General features: G+C 37.2%; 2 protein-coding genes across 2 annotated transcripts in view; both read left to right on the top strand.

Annotated features, from left to right (window-relative positions):
- Positions 1-16,691, top strand: part of pias1b (protein inhibitor of activated STAT, 1b) — a 38,179-nt gene extending 21,488 nt beyond the window's left edge. The window contains exons 3-19 of the mRNA XM_053499991.1: positions 892-976; positions 2,233-2,280; positions 2,513-2,603; positions 2,795-2,929; positions 3,076-3,181; positions 3,302-3,375; positions 4,322-4,482; positions 4,797-4,927; positions 5,261-5,444; positions 5,630-5,769; positions 6,002-6,039; positions 6,575-9,391; positions 9,652-9,843; positions 15,445-15,491; positions 15,622-15,689; positions 15,798-15,884; positions 16,610-16,691. Coding sequence (XP_053355966.1) covers positions 892-976; positions 2,233-2,280; positions 2,513-2,603; positions 2,795-2,929; positions 3,076-3,181; positions 3,302-3,375; positions 4,322-4,482; positions 4,797-4,927; positions 5,261-5,444; positions 5,630-5,769; positions 6,002-6,039; positions 6,575-6,856 — 1,475 coding nt within the window. The 3' untranslated portion in view covers positions 6,857-9,391; positions 9,652-9,843; positions 15,445-15,491; ... (1 more) ...; positions 15,798-15,884; positions 16,610-16,691. The remainder of the gene's footprint in view (positions 1-891; positions 977-2,232; positions 2,281-2,512; positions 2,604-2,794; positions 2,930-3,075; positions 3,182-3,301; positions 3,376-4,321; positions 4,483-4,796; positions 4,928-5,260; positions 5,445-5,629; positions 5,770-6,001; positions 6,040-6,574; positions 9,392-9,651; positions 9,844-15,444; positions 15,492-15,621; positions 15,690-15,797; positions 15,885-16,609) is intronic.
- Positions 14,311-24,701, top strand: morf4l1 (mortality factor 4 like 1). The gene is made up of 12 exons (XM_053499992.1): positions 14,311-14,460; positions 15,445-15,491; positions 15,622-15,689; positions 15,798-15,884; positions 16,610-16,690; positions 16,797-16,822; positions 16,932-17,020; positions 19,728-19,829; positions 20,029-20,117; positions 21,308-21,480; positions 21,832-21,916; positions 24,280-24,701. The coding sequence occupies exons 1-12, from the start codon at positions 14,421-14,423 to the stop codon at positions 24,362-24,364; spliced, it is 972 nt and encodes a 323-aa protein (XP_053355967.1). The 5' UTR covers positions 14,311-14,420; the 3' UTR covers positions 24,365-24,701.
- The last annotated feature ends 1,559 nt before the right edge of the window (positions 24,702-26,260 follow it).

Below are 26,260 nucleotides of genomic sequence, written 5' to 3' on the forward strand. Positions count from 1 at the left end.
TTGGTGTTAAATAACATGCGCCTGAACTTGAATTCATGAGATCTCTTGTTTAAATTAAGCAATAACTTTAAGGCAATTGGACATTTTGGCACATTTTGGTGGAGGCACATTTTGGTTGAGGCAAGCGGTTTCAGCGGAGATGCCATGCTAAGTTTTAAAACCGTACAGTGTTTACTGTGACTGTTAAGCCTGTGTTTAACAGAAAAAACAGTAACACAATATGCAGAGTTTCAGGATGAGATATTTAATTAGCTGTTCTAGTACAAAAGCAATTTCAGCCTGAGACGTTCAGCTAAACAGTTTTGTCCTTGGTCCACAGTATTTCAAGTCCCACATAATTGTTGTAACCAGGACAACAATACTGTTTTGCAAACTTGGATTTGTCACACCATATGTTACAAATAAATTATTAAGAGTATATATATACAGGTGTGTGTGTGTATATGTATTTATGTAAAAAGAACATATATATCTTTTTTTATATATCTTTTTTTAACATCTCTCTCTGATAAATGTATGAAATAATAAATAAGTAAATCTGATAAGTGTATAATTTTCTCTCTGTCTCTCTTTCCTTCAAGTTCTTCCTTACTATAAGCAGATTAAATTGAGTAAGTTCTTTTTGGACATGTACAGTTTGAATTGCATTTAGAGTGGTATGCAACAGAAGAGAATCAATAAAATTGGATCTTGTATTTGTAATCTTGGTGAAAAAAAAAAGTTTAAACTGTTCAATTCTAAGAAGCTCAAAGAATATCAAAATACTTCCCCTTGTAACTGTAAAAACTGCCAGCCATTATGAAATATAATATTCTTCACACATGAACTATCATTTCAGTTTATTCTTATGATTTGCCTGCCTTATTCCTTTGCACACTGTTGTCTTCACAGCCTCAGACAACAATCAGAGGTTTCAGGAAACATGCTTTGCATTTGCATTGACGCCACAGCAAGTCCAACAGATCAGCAGCTCAATGTAAGTATGGAGGAGGAGCGTAGATTTGGTTATGATGGTTAGTAAGGATGGTGCAGATCAAGTTTGCAAATCAGTAGGGATGCTTATAGTTGCGTAATGTAAATAGGAAATTTGCACACTTGAGTGGCCAAATAATAATTTATTTATATACAATCAAGACCATAAATATCGATGAAGTGACAATTTCTGTATTATTGTTGTTGTTGTGAATAATAATAATAATAGTAATAATAATGATGATAATAATAATAATATTTGTTTTTGCTTTTGATTTTGGGGTACGTTTTGATCAATTATCCCATCTGTACTGTAAAGTGCTGTCCTAAGTGCTGCAGTATTTGATTCAATCTTTGCGGAACCACTGGCTCTTATGCACTTGGAATTATCTTGCTACTTCTGTCAGCAGTCACATCATTAATAAACATCAGTGTCCTAGTTCCACTGGCAGCTATAAATGCCCATACCATAACACTGCCATCACCATGTTTGACAGGTGATGTGTTATGCTTTAAGCTAGGGATGCACCGAAATTTCGGCTGCCGAAAATTTTCGGCCGAAATAGCATTATCGGTTTCGGCCGAAACGTAAGAAAGCGCCGAAAATAAAAGCCGAAATTGTCGCCACGCCTCTCCCATCCTCCCGTCTCGTTCGCACTGTCATTACACATCAAACACGGAGTATGTCGGCGGTTTGGAAGCACTTCAAAGTTTCAGATGAGGACAGCAAAGTTGCAATAATTTTAATTAATTTGTAGTTTTTTTTAATACAAACAAAAAGAAAATATTTTAAACATGTTTTTTAATGTAGCCATTTTCGGTTTCGGTATTGGTTTTCGGCCAAGTTCATCCAAAAATTTCGGTTTCGTTTTCGGCCCAGAATTTTCATTTCGGTGCATCCCTACTTTAAGCCCTTACTTTCCTTCTCTATACTCTTCTCTACCCATCATTCTGGTACAAGATATTCTTAGGTTTAAAGAATCTTTAGGGTTTTGAGTGTTACCAGTAGTTTGCATCTTGACGTAACCCTCTGTATTTACATTCACAAAGCTCTCTTGATTGTAGACTTTGACAGTTATAGACCAAGTGTCCCTTACTTGATTAGATGTTGTAAAGGGTTTTTATTCCATTGAAGAAAGAATTTTATGGTATCCAGGCCTTTTGGTGGTGTTGACCTCTTTAGGCTAATGATGACCACCCAGTTCTTTACAATGTTGGAATGGTGTTCAGCTTTTCCTTACTTCTTCCCCTGTTTCATAGGGACATCTCTGGGACCAAATGTGACTTTTCAGTACAAGTTCAATTAAGGTATGATTATCAAACTTTTTTTTATTTGCAATGAGACACACGAGAATTAATAAAGGTAGCTTTTTATTACTATTTCATTGTGAAAGTTTGAATGAGAGGAATGTAATGGGGGACACACCTCTCTCTTTCACATTTAGTTATATAATACACATGAGAAGTATTGCTTGTTTTTTCATTGTTTAGGTTGTTTTTAAATTCCAGTGCTTTTTCTGGTTGGCATTATCTTGTTCAGGTTTTGCTTATCAGAGACGAGTTGTCCTCAGGAAGATCATTTCCCACCAAACCTCTGTGTGAAAGTGAATGGAAAGCCTTGTAACCTCCCCGTGAGTATAAGCTGGTCAAAAACACTTAAAAATAATTTGGTTGCGGTAAAAGCCATGCTTTAACTTTTCCTTCTAAATTCCAGGGCATTATTAATTGACACTTATGATGTATTATATTTTAGTGAATAGAACATGTAAATAGATTATTAAAAAAAAAAAAAAAAAAAAACTGTTTTCTGGATTTTACATAGGGCTATCTTCCTCCAACTAAAAACGGAGTAGAGCCAAAACGACCAAGCAGACCCATCAACATTACCTCTCTGGTCCGTTTATCCACAACAGTCCCCAACACTATTGTGGTGTCCTGGACATCAGAAATCGGCAGGGTTAGTAATGAGACAGTGATGGAGTGATGTACTACCAGCTGGTATTGCTTTATTTGATCCTATGAATTAGTCAGAAATATCTCATTGCTTTTTCATATTGTGCTAAAGCTGAATCTCAAGATAGATGTCATCTATTATTTGATTAGAGTTATTCCATGGCAGTGTACCTCGTCCGACAGCAGTCCTCTTCAGTATTGCTACAGAGACTACGGTCAAAAGGCATCAGGAACCCAGACCACTCAAGAGCACTTAGTGAGTTCAGTAGTGAAAATAATGTTTTAAAAGATCTATGGGCAAAGATATTATATATTTGTATCTTTTTCTTTATTTTGTTAAATTGGTAATCATAACTTGCTCTTTAAATTTCAACAGTCAAAGAGAAGTTGACGGCTGACCCTGACAGTGAGATTGCTACCACTAGTCTGAGAGTCTCCCTTCTCTGTCCGGTATGCTTGTTTCCTTTGTTGTAATTATAATAATGTGCAGATGCATGAAAAGTTGTTGCTTTGTTTCAGAAAGGTCAAATTATTGCTCTGTATCTAACAAAAGAAACAACTTAGGAGATTGGATTACTGAAATTACTGCAGTTGGGTTAAGAACTGTCTAATGCATAATTAAAACATAGAAGGACAGGGCTGGTCTGTCAACTTCACCAAACATTTAAGTCAACAGTCATTCTTTTTTTTCTGACTAAATTATTTTTGTAAAGTTGAATTGTTTAAAATAAATAAATAAATAACCTGTTAAAATCACAACTGTGTTTAGTACTTAAAGTAAGAGCGTTTCCACATGCAGAAACAACAAGAACGTGCAGGTTTGGGAATTTGTTGCTCGATTCCAGATTGAGCAGGGCATCAGACTAAGAAGCCAAGGAGCCTTTACAAGCCTCTGAATGCAGGCCCCAGTTATGATCTGGGGTTGCTTCAGTTGCTCAGGTCTAGGCTCATCAATGTGAGGTGGCAGTAAAATTAAGTCACCATGACCTGGATGGATTTCCTTTTTTCTTTTTCTCTGATGGCATGGCCATATTCCAGGATAAAAATGCCAAGATTGATGAGGCTCAAATTGTAAAATTTGGCATTGAATTGGTTATGGGAGCATGATAAATCTTTTTCACACGTGAGTTGGCCACAACGGTGTCCAGCACATTCTAAAGTGGGACAGCTCACCCATCGTGAACACAAGATTTTTTTAAACATTATTTAACTCTGGATAACGTAAGTGTTTTGAAATTGTATAAGGTTGTCCAAACAATGGCATTGCAAATATATGCTGAATCTAACTGACTGTTCAACAGAAACTATATAAACAACTTCTTAAACATTTTAAAAAACAAAATATTCATAATGTTCATATGATTTGATTCTGATTGTGTGTAAATACATTTGACAGCTGGGGAAGATGCGGCTGATGGTTCCATGTCGAGCGCTGACCTGCTCTCACCTGCAATGCTTTGACGCTACACTTTACATCCAAATGAATGAGAAAAAACCCACATGGGTGTGTCCAGTCTGTGACAAGAAGGCCCCATATGAACACCTCATCATTGACGGGTCAGTGTCCCACTACTAAATTACTATGCTAATCTGTGGCCTTTAAAAAAGATAAAAATGTAATACGAGTTCTGTTGCATAATCTATCTAAGCTAAAGCTCAGCAATAATTACTGGACATACTTTTTAAAAAATATTGCCAGGTCTTTTGTCTGTATTTATTTGTGTATATAATAGAAGGATTTTTAAAGATTTGTAAGTCATTTAATTGCCATACTTAAGATTGTCCTGGCTTCTGGAACTGTTAAATAAATATTCCATTAAATAGGAGTGCTGCTGAGTTATGGAGGAATTTGAGTGTTTTATTGTGTGCAGGTTGTTCATGGAGATCTTAAACAGCTGTGTAGACTGTGATGAAATCCAGTTTAAGGAAGATGGTAGCTGGGCTCCTATGATATCAAAAAAACTGGTGCAGGAGGTGTCTGCTTCCTCCAACGGCTTAGAGGGTACGCAATGCTAACACACTCTAGAAGATACAAACACTATCGCTTCTGATTAATGACTCTATCCCTGAGTCAATATGACCACACTTTTTCTTTATTGCTTAACTCATTTATATGAAGATATCTGTACATGTTTATTATAACTTATATTCTTGAAGTACTATAGGTTTTAAATTAACCAACAGCAGTCTAGGTCAGTATGCTGAGAGAAATATTACCAAACCCAATGAGATGGAGTTCAAAGTGAGCAGCACTGAAGGATACATATGTACAAGTAAAGAAATTGTGGCCATCCCTACTATAATAAAATTTTGTTTTGCTCTGTTTTTTGCACAGGTTCGTGTCGACCAGTGCCATCTGAGCACAGAAATAGTTCATCCCACATCAGTAGCAACAATAAAAAAGTGGAGGTGATTGACCTTACTCTGGACAGCTCCTCAGATGATGATAATGACGAAGAGCCTCCTCCTAAACGAGCCTGTCCATCTCTTTCTCCAACATCACCACCAGTCACTAAAGGGTTAGACTTTGTCACAGTAAACAAACTGTTAAAATGATGAGACTTGGTGACGGGGATGTAACCTGTGTGAAACTTTTATTTTGTCACCAGATCATGCTTCTACTCATTGACTCATTTAAATAGCTATGAAGTGGTTAAGTCTGCATTTCTCTTTTAATCAGGTATACATTTTTTTTTTCCACCAGGGTATTGAATCTTCATCATCAGGCTTCGCCAGTGTCGCGCGCTCCGAGCATGCCACCAGTGGAAACAAACTACATTCCCCCGCCGCCTCCTCTCATTCAGGACTACCGCCACTATTATCACACGCCCAGCGACCTGTCAGGTACAAGGCCAAATGCATGGGTGCATGGGGCTTATGGATTGTTTGTGTTTCCAGTTTAATGAAACTGCAATAAACCCTGCTTGGTGGTGTTCCACGTTGCTCTGTCTTATTTTGTAGAATCTTTACTCCTTAAAAGGCAGTGGTCAAGTAGCTTTTCAGACTTCTGCATGAACTCTTTTGGTCTTTGTTATATTTATCCTATTGTTTATATTATTATTTTTTTGTTCCACAGATCTGAATTTCTTTTCATTTTTACCAGGGGAAAATCCGGTAAGCTCTTAGTCTGACTTGTGCTCTAAAGCTTAGCTGTAAGGGACTTACTCTTGCATGCCAATTAATGAAGATAATTTTTGTGTTTGCATGCTTCATCCATGAATCTAAGGTGTACTGTATGGGGCTTTATTTTTTGTTTCTGTCAGATGTAGGAAACAATACAGAACATGGCACACTGTTATATGAAAATAATCAGGTGGTGGTGTAATATTGCCCTGAAGTTAATTTCTAATAACCACGGTTACCAATGTGTTCTATTCCCCTTAAACCACAGCAGATAACTTTTTTTTTTTTAATGAATGTAATGAGAGAGATAAGAGTGTATGTAAAACTTCAAAAAAGTCCTTAGACTGGAAAACTTTTGTGTTGGAAAATTGCTGATGCTGAAGACTGTTAAATGTGAACTGCTATGAACTGCAGTGTGTTATTTTGTAAAATAGTGTTGTTCTAGAAAGTTCTAAAAAGGATAATATCTTAAAATCAGTACTGCCCTGTATCTAACACCCCTCTTTTTTTGTTTTTTCACCACCAGCATTATAACATGGTAATGGCAGCAGCAGCTGCAGCATCTGCCTCTGCATCAGCGTCCGAAGATCATGAACTCCTCCGCTTCTTGCCCTATAACTCCTCACAGCTGTACCTGGAGCAAGCAGGCACTGTACCAAGCAGTTCACTGGTACCACCCAACGGCAGTGCGGGCAGCAGTAGCAGCCTGCGGGACAGTCATGGACACAGCAGTGTGTCACGCTCACGGTCAGACACTGCCGCCTCAGTCATATACGGCTCTATCCCAGACGTCATCTCACTCGACTGAGCATATTGGCACAGCAATCCAAAGCCTCTCAGCACCACCCATGGGAGATAAAAAGCCTGGTGCGCTTCAGGAGGATTTAGAGATAAATAAGGCAGAAGGCAAAGAGGGTGGGGGGAAAAAAGAGGACAAATACCTTTGTAAAAAAAGAGGAAGAAGAAAAAGAAAACGCTGTACAGAGAAGAAATATCTATTTTCAGTTTTACTTTTGTATATAAACTATAGGACGCTGCCTGCCCAGTGAGTGACTTCAGTTCATATTTTTTGTGTGAATACTGAAGGTGTTTTTTCACTTCTCCATGTGCTGTCCCTTGACTTAAACTTATTCTGTATCTTTTATACTATTTTTGCTATTTTATTTCACCTCAAACACTTATTTGAGTCCCAGTCAATTTCACTTGTTTTGAGGGGTCAGTATGTTATTTAATGACACTTTGTTGTGCAGGTAATTTATGATGCTTTTAAGTTATGTAGTTTGTATGCTGTATAAAAGCATTTCCAGATGCCATTACAGGATCTAGCCATGAGGCACGCTCAGAACGGCAGACATCTCTTATTCCTGCTTTGCATTTACCTCCATCTAGCTTTCAATAAACTATGTGAAAGAGTTTTTTTTTTTTTTTCAGATATTTATGCAGAGCTCATGTTGCACACATCTCCCAACTCATGAACTCATGCTTATTCTTATGCTAATTATTTGAGGCTAAGTATTTTTGCTTTTGAGCAATTTATTACCTGGGGAGAATTGTAATTGAAGGTTTGGTACTACAGTGTGATAAATTTATGAAGTGACTCAGTTAACCTAAGAAGTATATTTAGACGTCATGTAGCTGCAGAACATTGTTCATGGTGTGCCATCGAGCTTGTGTTTAAATTACAAATTTTCTGTTAAAGCGGAAGATTAAGTTTTAATGGTCTGTTCACATTCGATTAAATTAGATCTTAATCTAAATCATCATGAGCCAGACACTGGGAAACAAAAACGTTGCTAAAGATTCTATTGATTGGAATGAAAATAAAAGAAAAAAAGCTGTGTTACAGTGGTCTGAGTTTAAGAGCAATGAGACAGGTACCAGGAAGTGGTTAAAACAGCGCATTCTGTACCTGCTGTTTCCTGTATTAAAAGCTGTGTCATGTGCTACTCTTCTACAACGTCAAGTTTTCAGGACTGTGATGATCATCTCTTTGAAGGGATAGATTGACATTTTGACAATTAATATATTTTGTTACTTATAGTGATGAAATCTGTATCATCAATATATCTATATATACTTTGACGATCGGGTCATAATAGCTTGAGAGGAAATTTACAGATATTTTTTTTAGCCAATAGAAAAACACTGATCTTTATTGATAGTTGGATGTATGGTCTACATGTACATACATAAGAACTTGATCTTTGGACCTATTTTCAACCAAATCAACTTTTTCAAAGTGTGGTGCACACTTTAAAAAAAAAATTTTTTATTATTGGCTTGGCATTTTCTTTTTTAGACCGTTGTTGTAAAAGTGTTGTGCCTTGTTATATGGCTGGTCCTATAGATCTTCCTTTGGCATGCAGAAACCTAAAAATACGTTTCTGCTTACTGGCATTCACCTTTTTTCTTCATGTAGAAACAAGGTTTTAATGGCCAGAATGCTTAACTATCATTTTAAGTGACCTTTGAGTTTTATTTAAATGTTTGTTTTTTTCCTGGTGAGATCACAGCCACATCATCTTTACCACCCTCTCTCCTCACTCTTGTTTAAAAAAAAAAAACAAAAAAAACTGAATTTATTTATTTTTAATCTATATATATTTTAGTATTTGTTTGACAATTATCTTTACTGTTATCGTACATTTATTTCAACATTAATTATTTAAAAAGCCCTTGTCACATGCTTTGCATTGTAGCAAGCATCTTATTTGTCCTTGTGTTCATTGTTCTGTTGTATTAATTTATGTCTTTTCTGTTTATTAATTCTGTCTCCAGAATTTATATGGTGTTGTCAGATTTGACTATTTCACTGCAATTAAACACTTAAACAATGAAAGCCAGCTGAGTGTGGGCAAACTCTGGCTCAATTGTTAAAACCCCTTAAGAAATGATTTATGAGGCTTACCGTATGATTTGTTTAGCCACTGACTCATTATGCACAGCCACTACTACCTGTATAAATGTAGACTTTTATCAGAGTGTAGACATTGATTGTAGACACCATCTACTGTTTCATACAGGCCAACATTTATACATGTAGTACGTCCTAATTATACTCATTAAATAAACAAATGAGGGACCATGACGATCTTGTTTTTCACAAGAGAAGGTCTGCACTGGAAACTTAATTTTGATGAGGAATTAGATTACACTGAACTTAAGCCATGAAAATGAAGTAGTCCGTATCTAGATTCAGGTAGAAGCACTGTTTTGTTTTGCTTTTTGTTTTCCTAAAGATCTGGCACACGGTGCCGTGCTCGACTGACATTTCAACCATTTCCAGGTTTCCAGACAGAATCCTACCACTAGAAAAGCAACGTAGCCCATTTTAGCTGTTCTGGTAAGACTGGTGTGCATGAGATCTCTCTGCCTTAAATTCTTGTATTATTTTTATCATGAAAGAAATCATTATGTATATCAAGCCACTATCAGTTTGTACAAAACATCAAATTATTTATTTGATTTTGGATACATTGTTTACCTAATGAATGGTAATTGTTTATGTAGAGAGTGGTTTAGCTGTAATAAAACACATGCAAACTATTTGCTATATATTTGTCTTTTTATTGTCCATATTTTTTGCTCTTACTGTTTACGTAGCTCTGTTTATGGATCCACATTCGGGAAAGGGCAGTTTCTGGTTTATTGCCCTCAATAAATAAAAGCACAAACCACTAAAGAAATGTGTACCACCCATTAAAGTAATGGACTTCATCCAAACCACACAACGGAAATCAGCACAGCAGGGGAATCCATCAGGATTGAGGAGGTCGTTTTAGTTCCTCCAGGCCAGTAAGTACAAATAGGCAACCAATTGTATATACACTCTGATTCTTATATAAACTCCACTGTAGAATTATTGGCACTTTTTGTTAAAGAAGGGATAAAATGTAATTGAAGTGTTTAGGAACTTATCCATGACTTCTTACTCTGATATAAATGTGAGTAGACAGCCGCATTCATTTATGAATTTAGTCAATCATCACCATTGGAAGGATGAAAGAAAGCACAATTTCAATGAGACCTTTATAAATCAAACAACAGCAATAAACTAATAATGGGTATGGGGGAAAATGTATCCACTATTAGAGCATCTGGACCTTTATAACAACCAGAACTGTAATGAAGTTCATGTAAGAGTACACAACTTTTCCCTCATGCACAGTCAAGAGGATGATTAGTATGGCAAAACATTTTTTCTAGCAACAAATAATTATACTGAGTGCAGAAAAGAACCTTCTCTCCAGTGGTAAGTATGGTTGAGGATCTTGGTTAATATGGAGCTCTTTTTCCTACAACGGCCTGGGTGATCACGTTAGGATAAACGCCATAATTATAACCTCCGTGTACTACCAGGAGATTTAAATCAAAAAGTCTCTCTGCTACTCCCAAGATGTTGCAGTTGGCTTGTGGTAGGATCATCCAAAATAATCTTTCAGAACATGCATCCCACCTTATACAAATGATTAGATGACCAAAGAATATAGATTTTGGCATGGCCATTCCGGTCATACTGAAAACCTGTAAGGTGGCCTAAAGTGGGAAAATCTGTTTATTATGGTTTAGATGTACAGTTATGCCCAAAAATAATTGGACAGGGACACAATTGTCATGATTTGGGCTCTGCATGCCACCACATTGGATTTAAAATGAAACTACAACAGAATTGAAGTGCAGACTTTAAGGTTTAATTCAAAGGGTTGAACAAAAATATACAATTAAACATGTAGGAATTATAGCTATTTTTATACACACTCCTCATTTCAGGGGCTCAAAAGTAATTGGACAAATAAACATAACCCTAAGTAAAATGTTACTTTTCAAAATTTGGTTAAGAATCCTTTGCAGGCAATGACTGCCTGAAGTCTGGAACCCATGGACATCACCAAACACTAGGTTTCCTCCTTTGTGATGCTTTGCCAGACCTTTATTGCAACTCTCTTCAGTTGTTGCTTGTTTGTGGGTCTTTCTGCCTTAAGTCTTGACTTGAGCAAGTAAAATGCATGCTCGATTGGATTGAGATCTGGTGATTGACAAGGCCATTGCAGAATATTCCACTTCTTTGCTTTAAAAAAACGCCTGGGTTGCTTTTGCAGTATGTTTTGGATCATTGTCCATCTGTGAAAACGCCATCCAATCAACTTTTCTGCATTTGGCTGAATCTGAGCAGAAAGTATATCCCTATACACTTCAGAATTCATCCGACTGCTTCTGTCTTTTGTCACATTAATAAACACAAGTGACCCAGTGCCATTGGAAGCCATGCATGCCCATGCCATCACTCTGCCTCCACCATGTTTTACAGAAGAAGGTGCTTTGGATCATGAGCTGTTCCAAGTCTTCTCCAAACTTTCTTCTTCCCATCATTCTGGTACAGGTTGATCTTAGTCTCATCTGTCCAAAGAATGCTGTTCCAGAACTGGGCTGGCTTCTTCAGGTGTTTCTTGGCAAACTCAATTCTGGCCTTTCTATTTTTGAGGCCGATTAATGGTTTGCACCTTGTGGTGAATCCTTTTGTATTTACTCTCATGAAGTCTCCTCTTTAGGGTAGACTCAGATACAGATACACCTACTTCCTGGAGAGTGTTCTTCACTTAAGTGGATGTTATGAAGGGGTCTTTCTTCACCATGGAAAGGATTCTGCGATCATCCACCACTGTTGTCTTCCGTGGACGTCCAGACCTTTTTTTGAGTTACCCAGCTCAACAGTGCACTCTATTTTTCTCAAAATGTACCAAACTGTTGATTTGGCCACTCCTAACATTTCTGCTATCTCTCTGATGGATTTTTTTTTTCAGCCTCAGGATAGTCTGTTTCACCTCCTTTGAGAGCTCCTTTGACCACATGTTGTGTGTTCACAGCAACAGCTTCCAAATGCAAACACTACGACTGGAATCAACTCCAGACCTTTTAACTGCTTAATTGATGACAGGTTAACGAGGGAAGTGCCCATGCAGCCTTGTTTTTTTTTTTGTTTGTTTCAGCCTTCTGAGTCAATTGTCCAATTACTTTTGGTCCCTTGAAAAAGAGGCGGCTATGCCTTTAAGAGCTGTAATTCCTACACCTTTGCTCCGAATTAGGATGTGAATACTCTCAATTTACAGCTGAGAGTCTGCGCTTTAAGCCCATATTGATTATATTATTGTATCCTGAATATGTTTTCGTAAACAGCTAAAATAACAAAACTTGTCACTTTTAAAAGGCATTTTCATATATTTTTTATTTTGCAACATTGGAAAAGCTCTTTATTCTTCTTCTTCTTTGTCTTTCGGCTGTTCCCTTTCAGGGGTCGCCACAGCGAATCATTTGCCTCCATCTAACCCTATCCTCTGCATCCTCTTCTCTCACACCAACTAACTTCATGTCCTCTCTCACTGCATCCATAAATCTCCTCTTTGGTCTTCCTCTAGACCTCCTGCCTGGCAGTTCCAACCTCAGCATCCTTCTACCGATATATTCACCATCTCTCCTCTGAACATGTCCAAACCACCTCAATCTGGCCTCTCTGACTTTATCTCCAAAACATCTAACGTGGGTTGTCCCTCTGATAAACTCATTCTTAATCCTATCCATCCTTGTCACTCCCAAAGAGAACCTCAACATCTTTAGCTCTGCTACCTCCAACTCTGCCTCCTGTCTTTTTTTCAGCGCCACTGTCTCTAAGCCGTAGAGCATCGCTGGTCTCACCACTGTCCTGTACACCTTTCCTTTCATTCTCGCTGATACTCTTTTATCGCACAACACACCTGACACTTTTCTCCACCCATTCCAACCTGCCTGTACCCGCCTCTTCACCTCCTTTCCACACTCCCCGTTGCTCTGGACCGTTGACCCCAAGTACTTAAAATCCTGGAAAAGCTCTTTATTAATTAAACTAAATTGAATTAAAGTGGAGGGATCAAAGGAGAAATGGTATGATGGCTTAATGGTTAGCACTGTCGCCTTGCATCTCCAGGGTCCGGGTTTAATTCCTGCCTCTGTGTAAGGGAGTTTGCATGTTCTCCCTGTGCTTAGTGGGTTTCCTCTGGGTACTCCGGTTTCGTCCCACAGTCTAACGACATGCAGAGTAGGCTAACTGCCATTTCCAAATTCCCCAGTAGTGTGTGAATGAGTGTGTGTGTGTGCGCGCCCTGAGATGGATTGGCACCCTGTTCAGGGTGTACCCCGCCTCGTGCTCTAAGCTCGACATTGAATGACTGAGTGAGGTCAGAGGAGAAGGACAGGGGACCTTGAAGGTTTAGACATTAAACACATTTAGACATTATCCACACTAACAGCCTGTGGGTCGCAGCAGTGTACAAAGTAGAAATTCACATTTTGTTTCTTTTAATTAATATCTTTTTTTTTTTACCTCATCCATCCACATGACATACAGTTTCACTGTCAAAATTAGAAAGTTACAGATGTACACGTATTTTAATATCACACACTTTTTTTTTTATATGGTTCATTAGCTTGACAGCGTTAGGATCGCTCCCCACTCGTCAACGCTCTCTCAGACCTTCAGTCTCGGTTATTCTGTTGGGCGCCATCTAGTGGTTTTCTGTGACAGCCGCAGCGCCAACATATCAACTTAAAAAGCTAAATAAAATACAAATTATCTTAAATATGACAAATTACAATTGCGATCAAAGTACACTAATTAGACGAAAGATACACAAAGTAAATGAAGACGTTAGGTTTTATTTCATTTTATTCACATTTTATGTTTTCAAATATAGCATAATATTTAATTGAATGCGTATTTCACGAAGTATAAATATGTATCCGAAACTACACCCTGTTCGTTATGTAAAAATCATAATTGAAAGCACATTGGTGAAAAAAAAATACAGGGCGGTTAAAATTGATTTAATCCCCCCTCCCCCCTCTACATTGAGCTCGTTACCGCCACCTGCTGGACTCGATGCTTTATGTTTTGCTTGCGTTACATATACAGACATTGTCAGAGTCCATTAAATTTAACATGCTTTATATAGTAAGATAAACACAACAACTGGGAAATGCATGTATTTGCATGCAATGTTTATGAAGGTAGTGCATCCTTGCTTTGGCCTTAACTTATTTCTGCAAGGGCTGCTTTATTTTATTTCCTAGAAAACGAGTAGAACGGGTTCTTTCTCGAAAGCAAACCGCGGTTGAGACAAACAAGGCTCCTAGTAGCGTCTTGCACGTAAGACGTTATTCTGAATACTGGTGGGAAAACGCTCCAGAGACAACGCGTTTTGGGTGAAGTCACGTGACGCGGCGCCAAATTAATGCGTCAGGAGAGGAGACGTAGCGCGGGCGCCTTCACCGTATCTGAACAGAATCGGAGCTGGCGATGCCTGGATCTGATTTTCCAGCTATTTGTAGTGCTTAAGCTGTGAATGGCGCCTAAACAGGACCCTAAACCTAAATTTCAAGAAGGTAAGAGGTTTTAAATGTCGGGAGGTAGTGAGCTGGTGAGAGCGCGCGGCTGCAGCGAGCACAATGGCGCGCGCACGAGCGAGTCTGCTGCAGTACACAAAGCCGGAGATTAAATTGAGACAGAGTTGGAGAAGCACACATACCCCTGGATCACGGAGTGTGTGTGTGTGTGTGCGCGCGCGCTATGGCAGTTACGGTCTTGCAAATGATAACAAAATAGCACGAAGCTGCTTTCATTAGGATACGTTTAGCTAGCGAGCTAGCTAGCTCACGAACGTCGTGGAAACCGATGGCTAGTTAGCTCTGTGCTTAACTGGGAGCTAGCCATGTTAACGTAGCGTTACCATTAGCACCAGTGACACATCACTTGGGTAGCTGCGTTATTGTTGCTTCTTGGATATATTTATTTGCCACTTCGTGTTTATTTCGCTGTTTTGAGTCATTCTCCTGCTCGACGTTCTTGCGCATGCGCATTTCCACAAATTCGTGCTTCACTCAAATGCTTGAGGAAGTTTCTGATCGACAGGCAAATGCTGTCTCTTGTCTTAATTCGTTGAACTTTTTTAAAATTACCATCTGCACCTCATCACGGATCGTTTTAGCTAACTGTCACAAGAAGTTAGAGCTTTCTCACATGTTTAGTTACACCGTGAACACATTGAAGCTTCCTCCTATTTTTCAGAACTGTGAATGAATCTGTAATAACCACATTTTTTCCAGCAAGAGTCAGGACTGCCGTGGTCTGGCATTAACCCAATGTCTGGACTTTTTACATCACAATCCTTACTGTTACTGTAAATGTCTGATGGCAGAACATAACGTTTCTACTTCGTTTTTCTCTGTATAATTTCCCTCATGTCGAAGCAGGTTTCAGGTCAATTCTAGACTGTTGGTTTCACACACACAACCTAGTGAAGTTTCTTTTATATAAAATTCCATCATGATGCATGCTTACAGAAATATGTCACTCTTTCTTCGTTTTAGGTGAACGAGTGCTGTGTTTTCATGGGCCGCTGCTATACGAAGCTAAGGTAACTTTATCAGGATATATATATTTTTTATAAAATATAAATTCATCCCTGTGAGTTTGTTTCTTTAAATATAAAAGTATGTTCTGACTCTTGCAGTTCATTCACCTCACAACCGTGTTTTTCTTTGCAGTGTGTAAAAATCAGTATTAAGGACAAGCAAGTCAAATACTTCATTCATTATAGTGGATGGAATAAAAAGTAAGTTTCACATATGCTGTTATGTATTTGAAACAGATTAAATGACCTAATCACCAGTGACTGCTATGTATTTCATGTTTTATTAATGCTACCAACCTTTATTTTAAGCTGGGACGAATGGGTTCCTGAAAGCCGTGTACTCAAATATGTGGACAGCAATCTGCAGAAACAGAAAGAGCTTCAAAAGGCAAATCAGTAAGTTCTCTGTGAAGTCGTTTTCACATTAGGGCCCCGGGGTTAATTTCTGAGGACACTTGACCCCAAAGATTTTTTTCAAGGCTGCTTAAAGATGTGTTCAGCATAGCACGCTCGGGCACAGATTAAATCAGAAATAAAAGCCAATTGTACTTCTGAGCACAGAAGTTGATCAGTCTTCCATCAAATATCCACCTGACCTCTTATCCTCTGACCTATACAGCCATAGCTGACAAAGTAGAAAGGCACGTGAGAGCATTGATCTTATCATTATAGTTATTGATATTTCATAAAAATGTGTATGTCTCATAATAAATAGGCATAATGCAAAAGTTCCTTGCGCAGAACTTCCTCATTCTCTTCTTCTCTTCAGTTATTTTGGTTCACAAATGAGGTAGGTGCATACTGCCACCTGCTGTATCAGAGATTGTAAATACACAAGTGTGTCCAAGAGAGGAGAGAAATAACAATGTGAACGCTGGCCAGCTGAGGAGATAGGAGGGGGAAGCAATCAAAGCAATCATGCCTAATTTGAAAACACCCTTAGACTTATGTGTACCATTTTATGTTTAACCTTGTATATCTTAAAATGTCTATCTTATGTCTCCTCATTTATAATGATTCAAAATTTTCTTACATTGATTTCTTCATGTAATATTTAGAGCATTTGTAAACTGTAAAACCAAAATAATGCTCATTTGTTAAAACATGTGTCTGCTTTCTAGAGACCATTATGTTGAGGGAAGGATGAGGGGAGTTGCACCGAATAAGAAGATAGCTGCTGTGCAGCAAAAAAATGTTGATGTGTGAGTTGATTTTTTTTTTTTCTTCTTTTCTTTGCCCAATCTTTCTACTGAACATTTAGGCACTATTCAAAAAAAGTTTTCTAAAAACGTTTTTATTTATTTTCAGGAAAACAAAAAAGAACAAACAAAAGAGTAAGTTTCAAATTTCGACCACCATATTAGTTTCATTTGCTGTTCTACTATTTGCATCAAAAATCAAAAAAGTAGAGAGTTCACTGAATTTTGTTTTTTTTTCCTCCAGCACCAGGAGCTGGTGAAGGGACCAGCACTGGAGAACTTCCTCACCCTCCACGCAAGAAGAGGGCACGTGTTGACCCAACTGTGGAGAGTGTATGTTAATTCCTATTTTGTCTCCTGGGTCACACATACAGTACCAGTTAAAAATTTTGAGACAAGTTTGGATTTATTTTCTGTCTTCTAGAACCATACTGGATTTTTGAAAAGTTTGAACTAAAACATAATGGCATTTGGATAATTAAGTGACAACAACAACAGGCAGTTAGTCAGTCAAATTTATTGTCAATTCTGCTACATGTACAGTGCATACATATAGAGAACGAAATTACGTTTCTCTCTTCCTCGTTACAAATAACACTGAAATAAAAACCTTAAAAACATTAAATAACACAAACTTAGAAAAACAACAGAGGTGAGGTAATTGAGTAACTGTTCTGCAAAAAGGGACAGTTAACAACACAGAAGGCTGATATGGAGAAAAACGGAACAGTGCAATAAGAATAGTGCAAGTGTGCTTATTTTAGTTGATTAAAGTGACAATAAAGAGCAATATAAAGCAGTATAACAAAATGGGGTACAAATATAGTATGAACAAAATAAGTACTTTTTTTTCAAGTTATTTCCTGGGTTGAGGTAGTGAAAGTACCAATGGAGCATAAAGTGACAGGTGCAAGTGTGTGATTGAGTGTATGTGTGTCTGTTTTTCTGTGTGTGTGTGTGTGTCTGAGTGTGAAATGAAAGAGTCAGAGTATAACAGTGGGAGAGGCAAAACCCATCAAGTGCCACGAGGAAACAAGCTCTCAGGAAGACCTTCCCAAGAAAGCAAGACAAAAAACTTATCTATGCTGCAGAGAAGTTAATTTTTAGAGTTACCAGTCTCAAACATTTTTATTAGTGTTATGAAGGTTTTACAGAGCATAAATAGCAGACATCTCTCAATATCAACTGTTCAAAGGAGATTATTATATATTTTGGGTACTTTCAACATTGTTTAAAAGTGTGGAAAAAAAATCAGGAAGGATGGAATTAGCAGGTGTGTCTTAACCTTTGACGGGTAGTGTACATGTACAGTCATGGGGAAATTCTGTTTATTTTATCAGGGGCTAAACAATGACTAAATGGTTCTCTCCAACTTCTGTATACAAATAACCTTGGGTAACAACGAACATATTTTAGTATGTAGTCGAAAAAGTAATACAGCATTTAGAAACCTTTCTACTTCCACAATCATTATAAAAAAAATTAGCAAGCAGGTGTTACTACTAAAATCTACAAGATTAGATAATCATCATGAAGTCTGACTACCTCAATAAAACAGAACCTTAGGCAGTTCGGTTTTCCGAAGCACTCTGGAGTTTGTCTATATCATACCAAGAGAAAAGTAAATGAGCCATGAACTTGGAGAACTAATTGTTTTTGCTCATCAATCTGTGCCGTGTTTTAAGGGCATCGCCACACCATTTTACAATCAGAAGGATTGTTTATAAACAGAGCTTTTAAGTCAAGCCAGCTGCTAATCTTCTCAGGAATATAGCCTCCTGGTTAATTAAATCCAAGGTCGGACTGTTTAAAACTTGGATATCTAAGAGAAAACCACAGAGCTACATCACCTACAGGCTTTTGTAAAGACATTAAAGGCTTATTTTCATCAAAGAAAAGCACCGTAAAGCCAAAAGTATAAAGGGATTTCAGGAAAGAGTGGCTAGGTAAAAGCCCCTTAAAAAAAGGCAGCATGACTTAGGTTGCATCCGAACAAACTACAAATTTCCTAAATAATAGTCTTTGGACTGACAAGCCCAGGGTGGAGAAATCTGGTCATCATGTACAGTACCATGTTTAATGAAAACCAAACATCATAAATCACTTCAGTCACCTTATACCGACTTGTGAACATGATGGTGCAGGGGTAATGATTCGAGCTCACATAGACATATGCAGACATAGAATCTGGGAGACTTGCAGGCATTAAGACTATGATGAATTTTACTTTATATCAGAATATTCTTGAGCCAAATGTCAGATTATCAGTCCAGCAGCTTACACTGCTCCGAAGTCAGGCCATGCAACAAGACAGTAATGCCAAGCACACCAGAAACAGAACTTCTCCAAAACAATGTGAGAGACTAATAAACTGTTGGAGAAAATATCTACATGATGCTAAAAGAAAGTTCTACATGCTACTGAATTATAGGGTGTACAGCACTTATAGTATGTTGGTAAGTCGTGTTTGGTGTCTAAGACTCCTAAAGTAAGACTCTTGGCTATCGGTTTTGCACCAAACTGCCGGCTGCAATCATTACACTCAGGCCGCGAATCAAGCTGTCCAGCAACATTAAATTTACTTCAGTATGTAGTTTGGTTTCACCTTAAGCGTCAGGTCAGCTATGTGCTGGATTTGTATTATTATTTTTAGATTTATAAAGGTTAGCTTTTGAATTGTGCAGTTAGAGTTTAAATTAAACAAAATCCTTATTATATTAAAATAAACTGTTTAAAATCAGACTTCCGTGCTCTTTTAATATAATGTTTGATGTTTGATGTACTTTGCATGATGATGATAAACACTTCCACTTGTTAGCTAATTTAGCCTGGTCGTTTCTGTATAAAACAACTGAAGTTTTTTTTTTTTTTTTTTTTTGAGTTTTCATGATTTTAAACATGATTTTTAATTGCTTTTTAAATACAAATTACACTATACACTACTTTTGATATAATTAAGAGAAAGTAATTTTTTTTTATTCAGTGGTTTTAAATTTGCATGAGGTAAACCTTTTCATTTATGGAAACTACTGTTGTGTAGGAGGAGACCTTTATCAATCGTGTGGAAGTCAAGGTAAAGATTCCTGAAGAGTTAAAGCCATGGCTGGTCGACGACTGGGACCTGATCACTAGACAGAAGCAGGTGATGCTTAAAAAGCTAATATTTTACCTAATGCTTAGTCTTGCATCTTGGTTTAGGGACTTAATATACGTCATAATATAATTTAAATTTGATACGTTTGGTGAGTCCAGAGATTATATGAATTGTATGTTAAAGTGAATGTAAGAAGATGTAACTGGGAAACGTAGTGTGACTGTGTGTGGCATTTTTATTTTTGTAGCTGTTCCACCTGCCTGGAAAGAAGAATGTAGACATGATCCTGGAGGACTATGCAAATTACAAGAAATCAAGAGGAACCTCTGATAACAAGTATGCACAGTTAATAAGGATATACATGGAGTTAGGTAGTTAATGGAAGCCACATTGATATGCTTTTCAATAAGAAGGAGCTGGCCTTTGTCTTCAGCAAAACTTTCATTCTTCATTCAATTCATGTTCCTCTTGATGAAATGAATATTGTTTGCAAGGGTGAGCACTTTTTTTTACACAGGCTGTGACAGGCAGTGTAAACTGCTTAGCCAAAAAAAGGTATCACTCAAGTTTTGTTTGGCTGACTTTAGCTTAGATTTCAGCATGCAGTGTTGTGACTAATACATTAATAATAGTGTTGAAGAAAAAAAATCCTTCTACAGTTTTAGTCATGGAATTTACTAGTTTCATGAGGGGAAATACTAGTCCCCAAGTCGTTCAGTACATTCAGGTCATCAGCTGACTTCATTTTATTGTCACATAACAATGCTGACCCAACTGAAACAATTCCTGGTCATAAAACTGCCTTCGGAGCCTTGTACAGTGCATAATGGGGACATCGTTTCATGCGCTTCCCTTCTTAACCTGACACACCCATTCCTCTGGACTAGAGGAAGTCTGGACTCATCAAACCACATGACCTTTTCCCACTGCTTCACAGTTTATTGCTTTTTCTGCTCCCTAGCAAGTTTAAGCTTTTTTTAAAAAATTTTTTTATCTAATAGACAAGTGGTTTTCCTATGACCACACAGTTGTTTAGTCCAAGTTCTGTGCATTTTGGTCATTAATTGTGCATATGTAAATGCCCTTTTCTTCAATATTTAATATACCAGTGATTATCTGTTGCCAGTGTTTTTATAATTCATCTTCACTGAATAATTCATGATGTGTTCCAACCGGGTTGCTTCTGCAAAGTTGACAGTTTGGTGCTATCCTTCCATGATTTAATAACATGTTGGACAAATCTAAAACTAATTCCAGTAATTTTATTGTTTTCCTTTTCTTGCTTGATGCGTGCCAACAAATTGACTTTTTAGGAATAGGGACTTTTTTTGGCCAGACAGTAGTGTATTTTCCTTGCAAAATGGAAAACTGGCCTCATACACAAAATGGACAGAAGGGCAAGTTTTTGTATTTTACATCTTTCCTACAAGGCCCTGATCTGATCCAACTTAATCTAATAAGATAATCTTATTAATTATCAGAATTTGAATTAAATAAATTTTTTTACTGTGATTGTTTTTATTTAGGGAATACGCTGTGAATGAAGTGGTTGCTGGCATCCGCGAGTACTTCAACGTTATGTTAGGCACACAGCTCCTTTACAAGTTTGAGAGGCCACAGTATGCAGAGATCTTGGCTAACCATCCAGACACGTCAATGTCACAGATTTATGGCGCACCACACCTACTGAGGCTTTTTGGTATGCACTGTTTGCTAAACTTTTCATTGTGATCATACTTTGTGGAATATTTTCACTCTTTACATTTAATTCTAGTCATTTCTTTTTTTCTCAGCTTTAATGAGATTTTTTGTTCATTTAGTCAGTTTCTATTTAAACTTAAAAAATGTCTTGTGCAACACTTTATACGTATCTGTTAAAAACGTAGAGTTTATATATATATTAGTCACATGATTTGTGTTGTGACAAAAAGCTGCAAACAAAAGTAGTCCAAAACATTTTGAACCCCCAAGCAGAAGTAAGGTGATGGGTAAAGCAGTGTTTGCATTATAGTCGCATGCCTTTCATAACTTCGTCCCTTATGTTTGACAGTGAGGATTGGGGCCATGCTGGCATACACACCTCTGGATGAGAAAAGCCTAGCTCTGCTGCTCAGCTACTTGCAAGATTTCTTGAAGTAAGTGTGCCTTAATACTACTGAAGCTTTTAAGCTGTCCAGCTTACAAGTGGTGCTTGCAGTGTGTTGTATTGACTAAGAATTTGATTAACTATCAGTACAGAGATGAATGGGACTCCAGGACAGTGTAATTGAATATTGAGTTAGAGGGCGGTTGAAGGATACATCACTTTGAATGCACTGTTGCTTTAATTGTAAGAAGGCTTCTGGCTAAAATATTGAGTTGGAAAGAGATGCCCACTGGTGCTGTTAGAGAAGGTTATTTATAACTATTGGATCTGTACTAGCCTCCAGAGTCACAGTGAGGATGTGGCCAGAGTGTTACACAGAGCAAACAAGATGCTGATGAATCTGGGTGAAATTGTTACGTGGAGATTTTGTATAGAAAACCTAAAAAAAAAAAAAAAAACTAAAGCCAGATGAGGGTTTAGGAAATATTTGCATTTTACTATATGAGCACATCTTATTACAAAAACTAATATATGAAAAAATAAGAATACTTTGTTTGTACATATTTAAAAATAGATCATACATTAAGGACTTGACTAGCCAGAAATGTAAACTTATTCTTTGATGCTTTGTGAAGTTTTGCAGATACTGACATACATGCCTTTAGGTCAGTGAACATGCATTACAATATCTCCTAAAATGCTTTTCTAGAAAAATAATCACTGACTGGATGGTTTTCCCATAAAGGCAGTTTTTGAAATGATGAATCTGCTTATTTTCCGGTGTTAACAAATTTTATTTATTATATAAATGAATTTTTATGTTTAATGTTGTGGATTGTCCTGTTACCAGTTAGAAGGTTTATGACTTGTAGCACCTCGTTTATGCCTCCACCACCAGGTGGCATAAGATTAAGATTTTGTGATGGCTCTCCATCTGTCTGCACTAACACAATACCTCAATCAGTACTAAAGAGAAGATAACAAATAGTTTTTCTTTCCATCGTTAAAGGTCACATATTTTGTAATTGTTTTATTATTATTGTTATTAATTTGGTCATTCATAAGTCTCCTGTGTTTGACAAACACAAAACGAGAAAAGACTCTTATATTCTTTATCCACCTGCTTAAACATGCCAGCCACACCCCTCATGACATCATAAACAGTCCCCTAGACTCTCCTCCATCTATTTGGTATCACCCAGGAGTAACTCAACGAGCTCTTTCACTGATCGCCATGGTGCTTTCTTTACTACAGTCGACTCTGCCAATAGCAAATTAAGATATTTGAGTAACAAGACATTTCAGTAGGGATCATCAGTAAGCTAATGTCATATTTCAGAAAGGGTAGAGCTTGAGTTATTGTAAAAGAAAAAAAAAGGCAGTAATTAATTAGCTGAGTTCTTGTGCAGTTCCAGTGACTGATTCTAAAATATAGCGATTGATTTTAATCATTAAACACTCCTAAAACAAGCCATGTTCTGCATATTTTTTTCTGCGCGCTCGGGCGACTGCTGTGTAATGGAATAACGTGTGCATATAATGCTGATGACTAAACGTGCTTACAGCACGGTTGTGTATGGCTAACCGTAACTAATTGTAGAGCAAATCAGGAAAGGAAACTTAAATTTGTAATAAAAATCCTTAACTTTGAAAGATATCATCTTGATTTATCTCAGTAGGCCTTCTCAGCTGAAATAAGGAATGCATTTTTATTTTCAGTGAGTATGGAATTTGGCTCTGATTACTTGCATTGTACTTTTGTTCCGGGTGACACACTTGGTCAGTGTGCAGAGCAGGAAAACTTATGACAATCAAGAACTATGGTAATATACTTATATGCACCTTGACCCGAATTGTTTTTAAATGACTCAAAAAAAACAAAAAACAAAAAAACAGACTATCATAGAAGCATTGTACTATGCAGTCAAACTGCTGATTATTATTCAGTTTATTCATACCAGTGATCAATTATGGAATGGTTCTTGTGCAGGAATTTCTACAAAGGGGTGAGGGCAGGAGCTTGTTGCTCTTGAGCTGAAATACCACTCAGTTATGCATTCAGGCATTTTATACAAGTGCCTGAATGCATGAACTGAGTGGTACTTCAGCCGGGAAATTAAGACCTGTTTGTGGATTTGAGACCCCAGCTATACTGTTAAAAATAGTATAATTGTATGACCTTTAGTCTGTAGGTGGCACATATGCCATGTAATTTACTTGTTAGAAATGTTAATGTATTTAAATGAGTGCATTAATATAAACCTGTGGTTTGCCTTGGAGCTGAACTGCTGTCTGTTGAGTTGTGGTTGCAGAAAATTTCTATATATTACAGAGAACAGAATTTAACAGCATTATGATGGTATACAACTGTTTGTTCTGGAGTTTTAATTGTGATCAATTTGTTCTATACAGGTATTTGGTAAAGAATTCATCGTCCCTCTTCAATGCCAGTGACTACGAGGTTGCACCACCAGAGTACCACCGCAAGGCTGTGTGAACACAACGCCAGTGATGGTCTGTGGCGCTGAAATTTCATTACTGAACATTTTTTATTTTTTATTTTTTACCCCTTTAAGGGAAACCCCAGAATCTAACGAAAGCCCTAGAACAGTTTGGTTGACTGGAAAATGAATCAAGACTGATAACAGCCCATTGTGCAGGACTGATACTAAGGCTTTGTGGAATGCTGCTCAGTGTCATCGTGTAATTAAAATATATTTTGGTTCAGATAACACTGAAACTGTGTGGTAAAACCAGAATCAAGGTAAATACTGCCAATTTTTTTTTTTTAAATATATATATAGTATGTTTGTTAATAAATTGTCCTTCTCAAATATGGCTTAGTGTCATTTTTCAGTAGTGTTGATTATGCAATGCTTAAACATTTTGGTCTGTTCAAGGCATAAAACTTAAATTGACATTTATAGAAGCTTTAAGCACAGTATGGGAATGAGACTCTTGGCTGCAGAAAAATGTTTGAAAGAAGGACGCATGTCCATATATGTCTTGGAAAATTGACAACTTGTCTTGTGGAAAAGACTGATCTGCCTTTGGAAACTATTCATTCACAAACACTACTTTCACGTTAAAGGAACTTGGCTGGGAGTTATTGCCATATCTCTGTTTAGTCTAGACCTCACTCCAAGCCATTTCTACATGTTTGCATCGTTAAAGTATTTCCCGGGAGGCCAGCGTTTTAGATGTGAAGCAAGCAGTTCGATCATGGCTCTGGTGTACTGGCAATACTTTCTACCCTGATGGTATACAGTAGTGTTCAAAATAATAACAGTCCAACATCAGTAAACGGGTCCGTTCTTCGTACGTCGCTTGACACATCCGAGATGAATTGACACATCCGAGATGAGATCATCGTGCTAATTACGATCTGGCTAAGTCGTTTCTTTGAGCTCACCCGTTGTTGATGATTAGTATAGCTAGATTGAGTTGTCTAGGATTATTGTGCGCTCGTGCGTTGGTTTAAAAGGCGATATGCATCGACAGTAGAAACACTGATCACAAGCTCTTTGATTAGTTGACGAAATGGAAAAAGAGCGGCTCAACTTTTTTTTGTAACACGTGTTATGCACTGAAATGCCCCCCCTGCCATGGATCGCCCCCCCCTACATAATCGCTATCAAATATTATATTAGAACATAAATTCATAGGTTAATGGTTTACAAATTACATGACAATAAAATAAAATAAGCAATATGAAAAAATAGAAATATTAATATTTTTTCAAATACATGTATACTTCTATGTTGTTTATTTTATAATAAAAAAAGAAAAGAAAAAAAAGACTGAAAAGATCAATAATTATTTTTGGGAGAAATTATATTTCTTCATGGTGAATATTTTACTTGTAGGTGTAGTGAAGTAATAGAAAACAACAGACCCAACAGTCACGACTTGCATGGACCTGATTCTGTGTAACCGAATCATTAATTGAAAAGGGGCATGTTTAAAATAATAGCAGTGTAGAGTTCAATTAGAGGTAAATTATTCTGTGAAAAAAGGTGTCAAACTAATAAATGTAAGGATAAATGCAAAAAAAGTTGTCCTGTGCACTTCTCTCTGAAAATAAAATGGGTTGTTCCAGACATTGTTAGGGAGAACAGCGTACTTTGATTTAAAAGTTAATTAGAGATGGGAAAACATACAAAGAAGTGCAGAAAATTATAGGCTGCTCTGCTAAAATGATATCATATGCTTTAAAATAAAGACCAAAACCAGAAAGCTATTAGCAAGAAGCCCCCGCAAAGTCCCATTGTTGAAAAAAGTCGTGCTGAAGAGATTACAGTTCGCCAAAGAACACACTGACTGGCCTAAAGAGAAATGGCACAATATTTTGTGGACTGATGAAAGCAAAATTGTCCTTTTTGGGTCTAGAGGC

The sequence above is a fragment of the Clarias gariepinus genome, chromosome 7 (assembly GCF_024256425.1).
Source record: "Clarias gariepinus isolate MV-2021 ecotype Netherlands chromosome 7, CGAR_prim_01v2, whole genome shotgun sequence".
Classification (NCBI taxonomy): Eukaryota; Metazoa; Chordata; class Actinopteri; order Siluriformes; family Clariidae; genus Clarias; species Clarias gariepinus.

Excerpts from the sequence above, each read along its gene's own strand:
- morf4l1 (XM_053499992.1), top strand. The coding sequence starts at position 14,421 with ATGGCGCCTAAACAGGACCCTAAACCTAAATTTCAAGAAG. Across the intron at positions 14,461-15,444 it reads TAAACCTAAATTTCAAGAAG|GTGAACGAGTGCTGTGTTTT; the intron begins GTAAGAGGTTTT and ends TCTTCGTTTTAG. Across the intron at positions 21,481-21,831 it reads ACACCTACTGAGGCTTTTTG|TGAGGATTGGGGCCATGCTG; the intron begins GTATGCACTGTT and ends TATGTTTGACAG.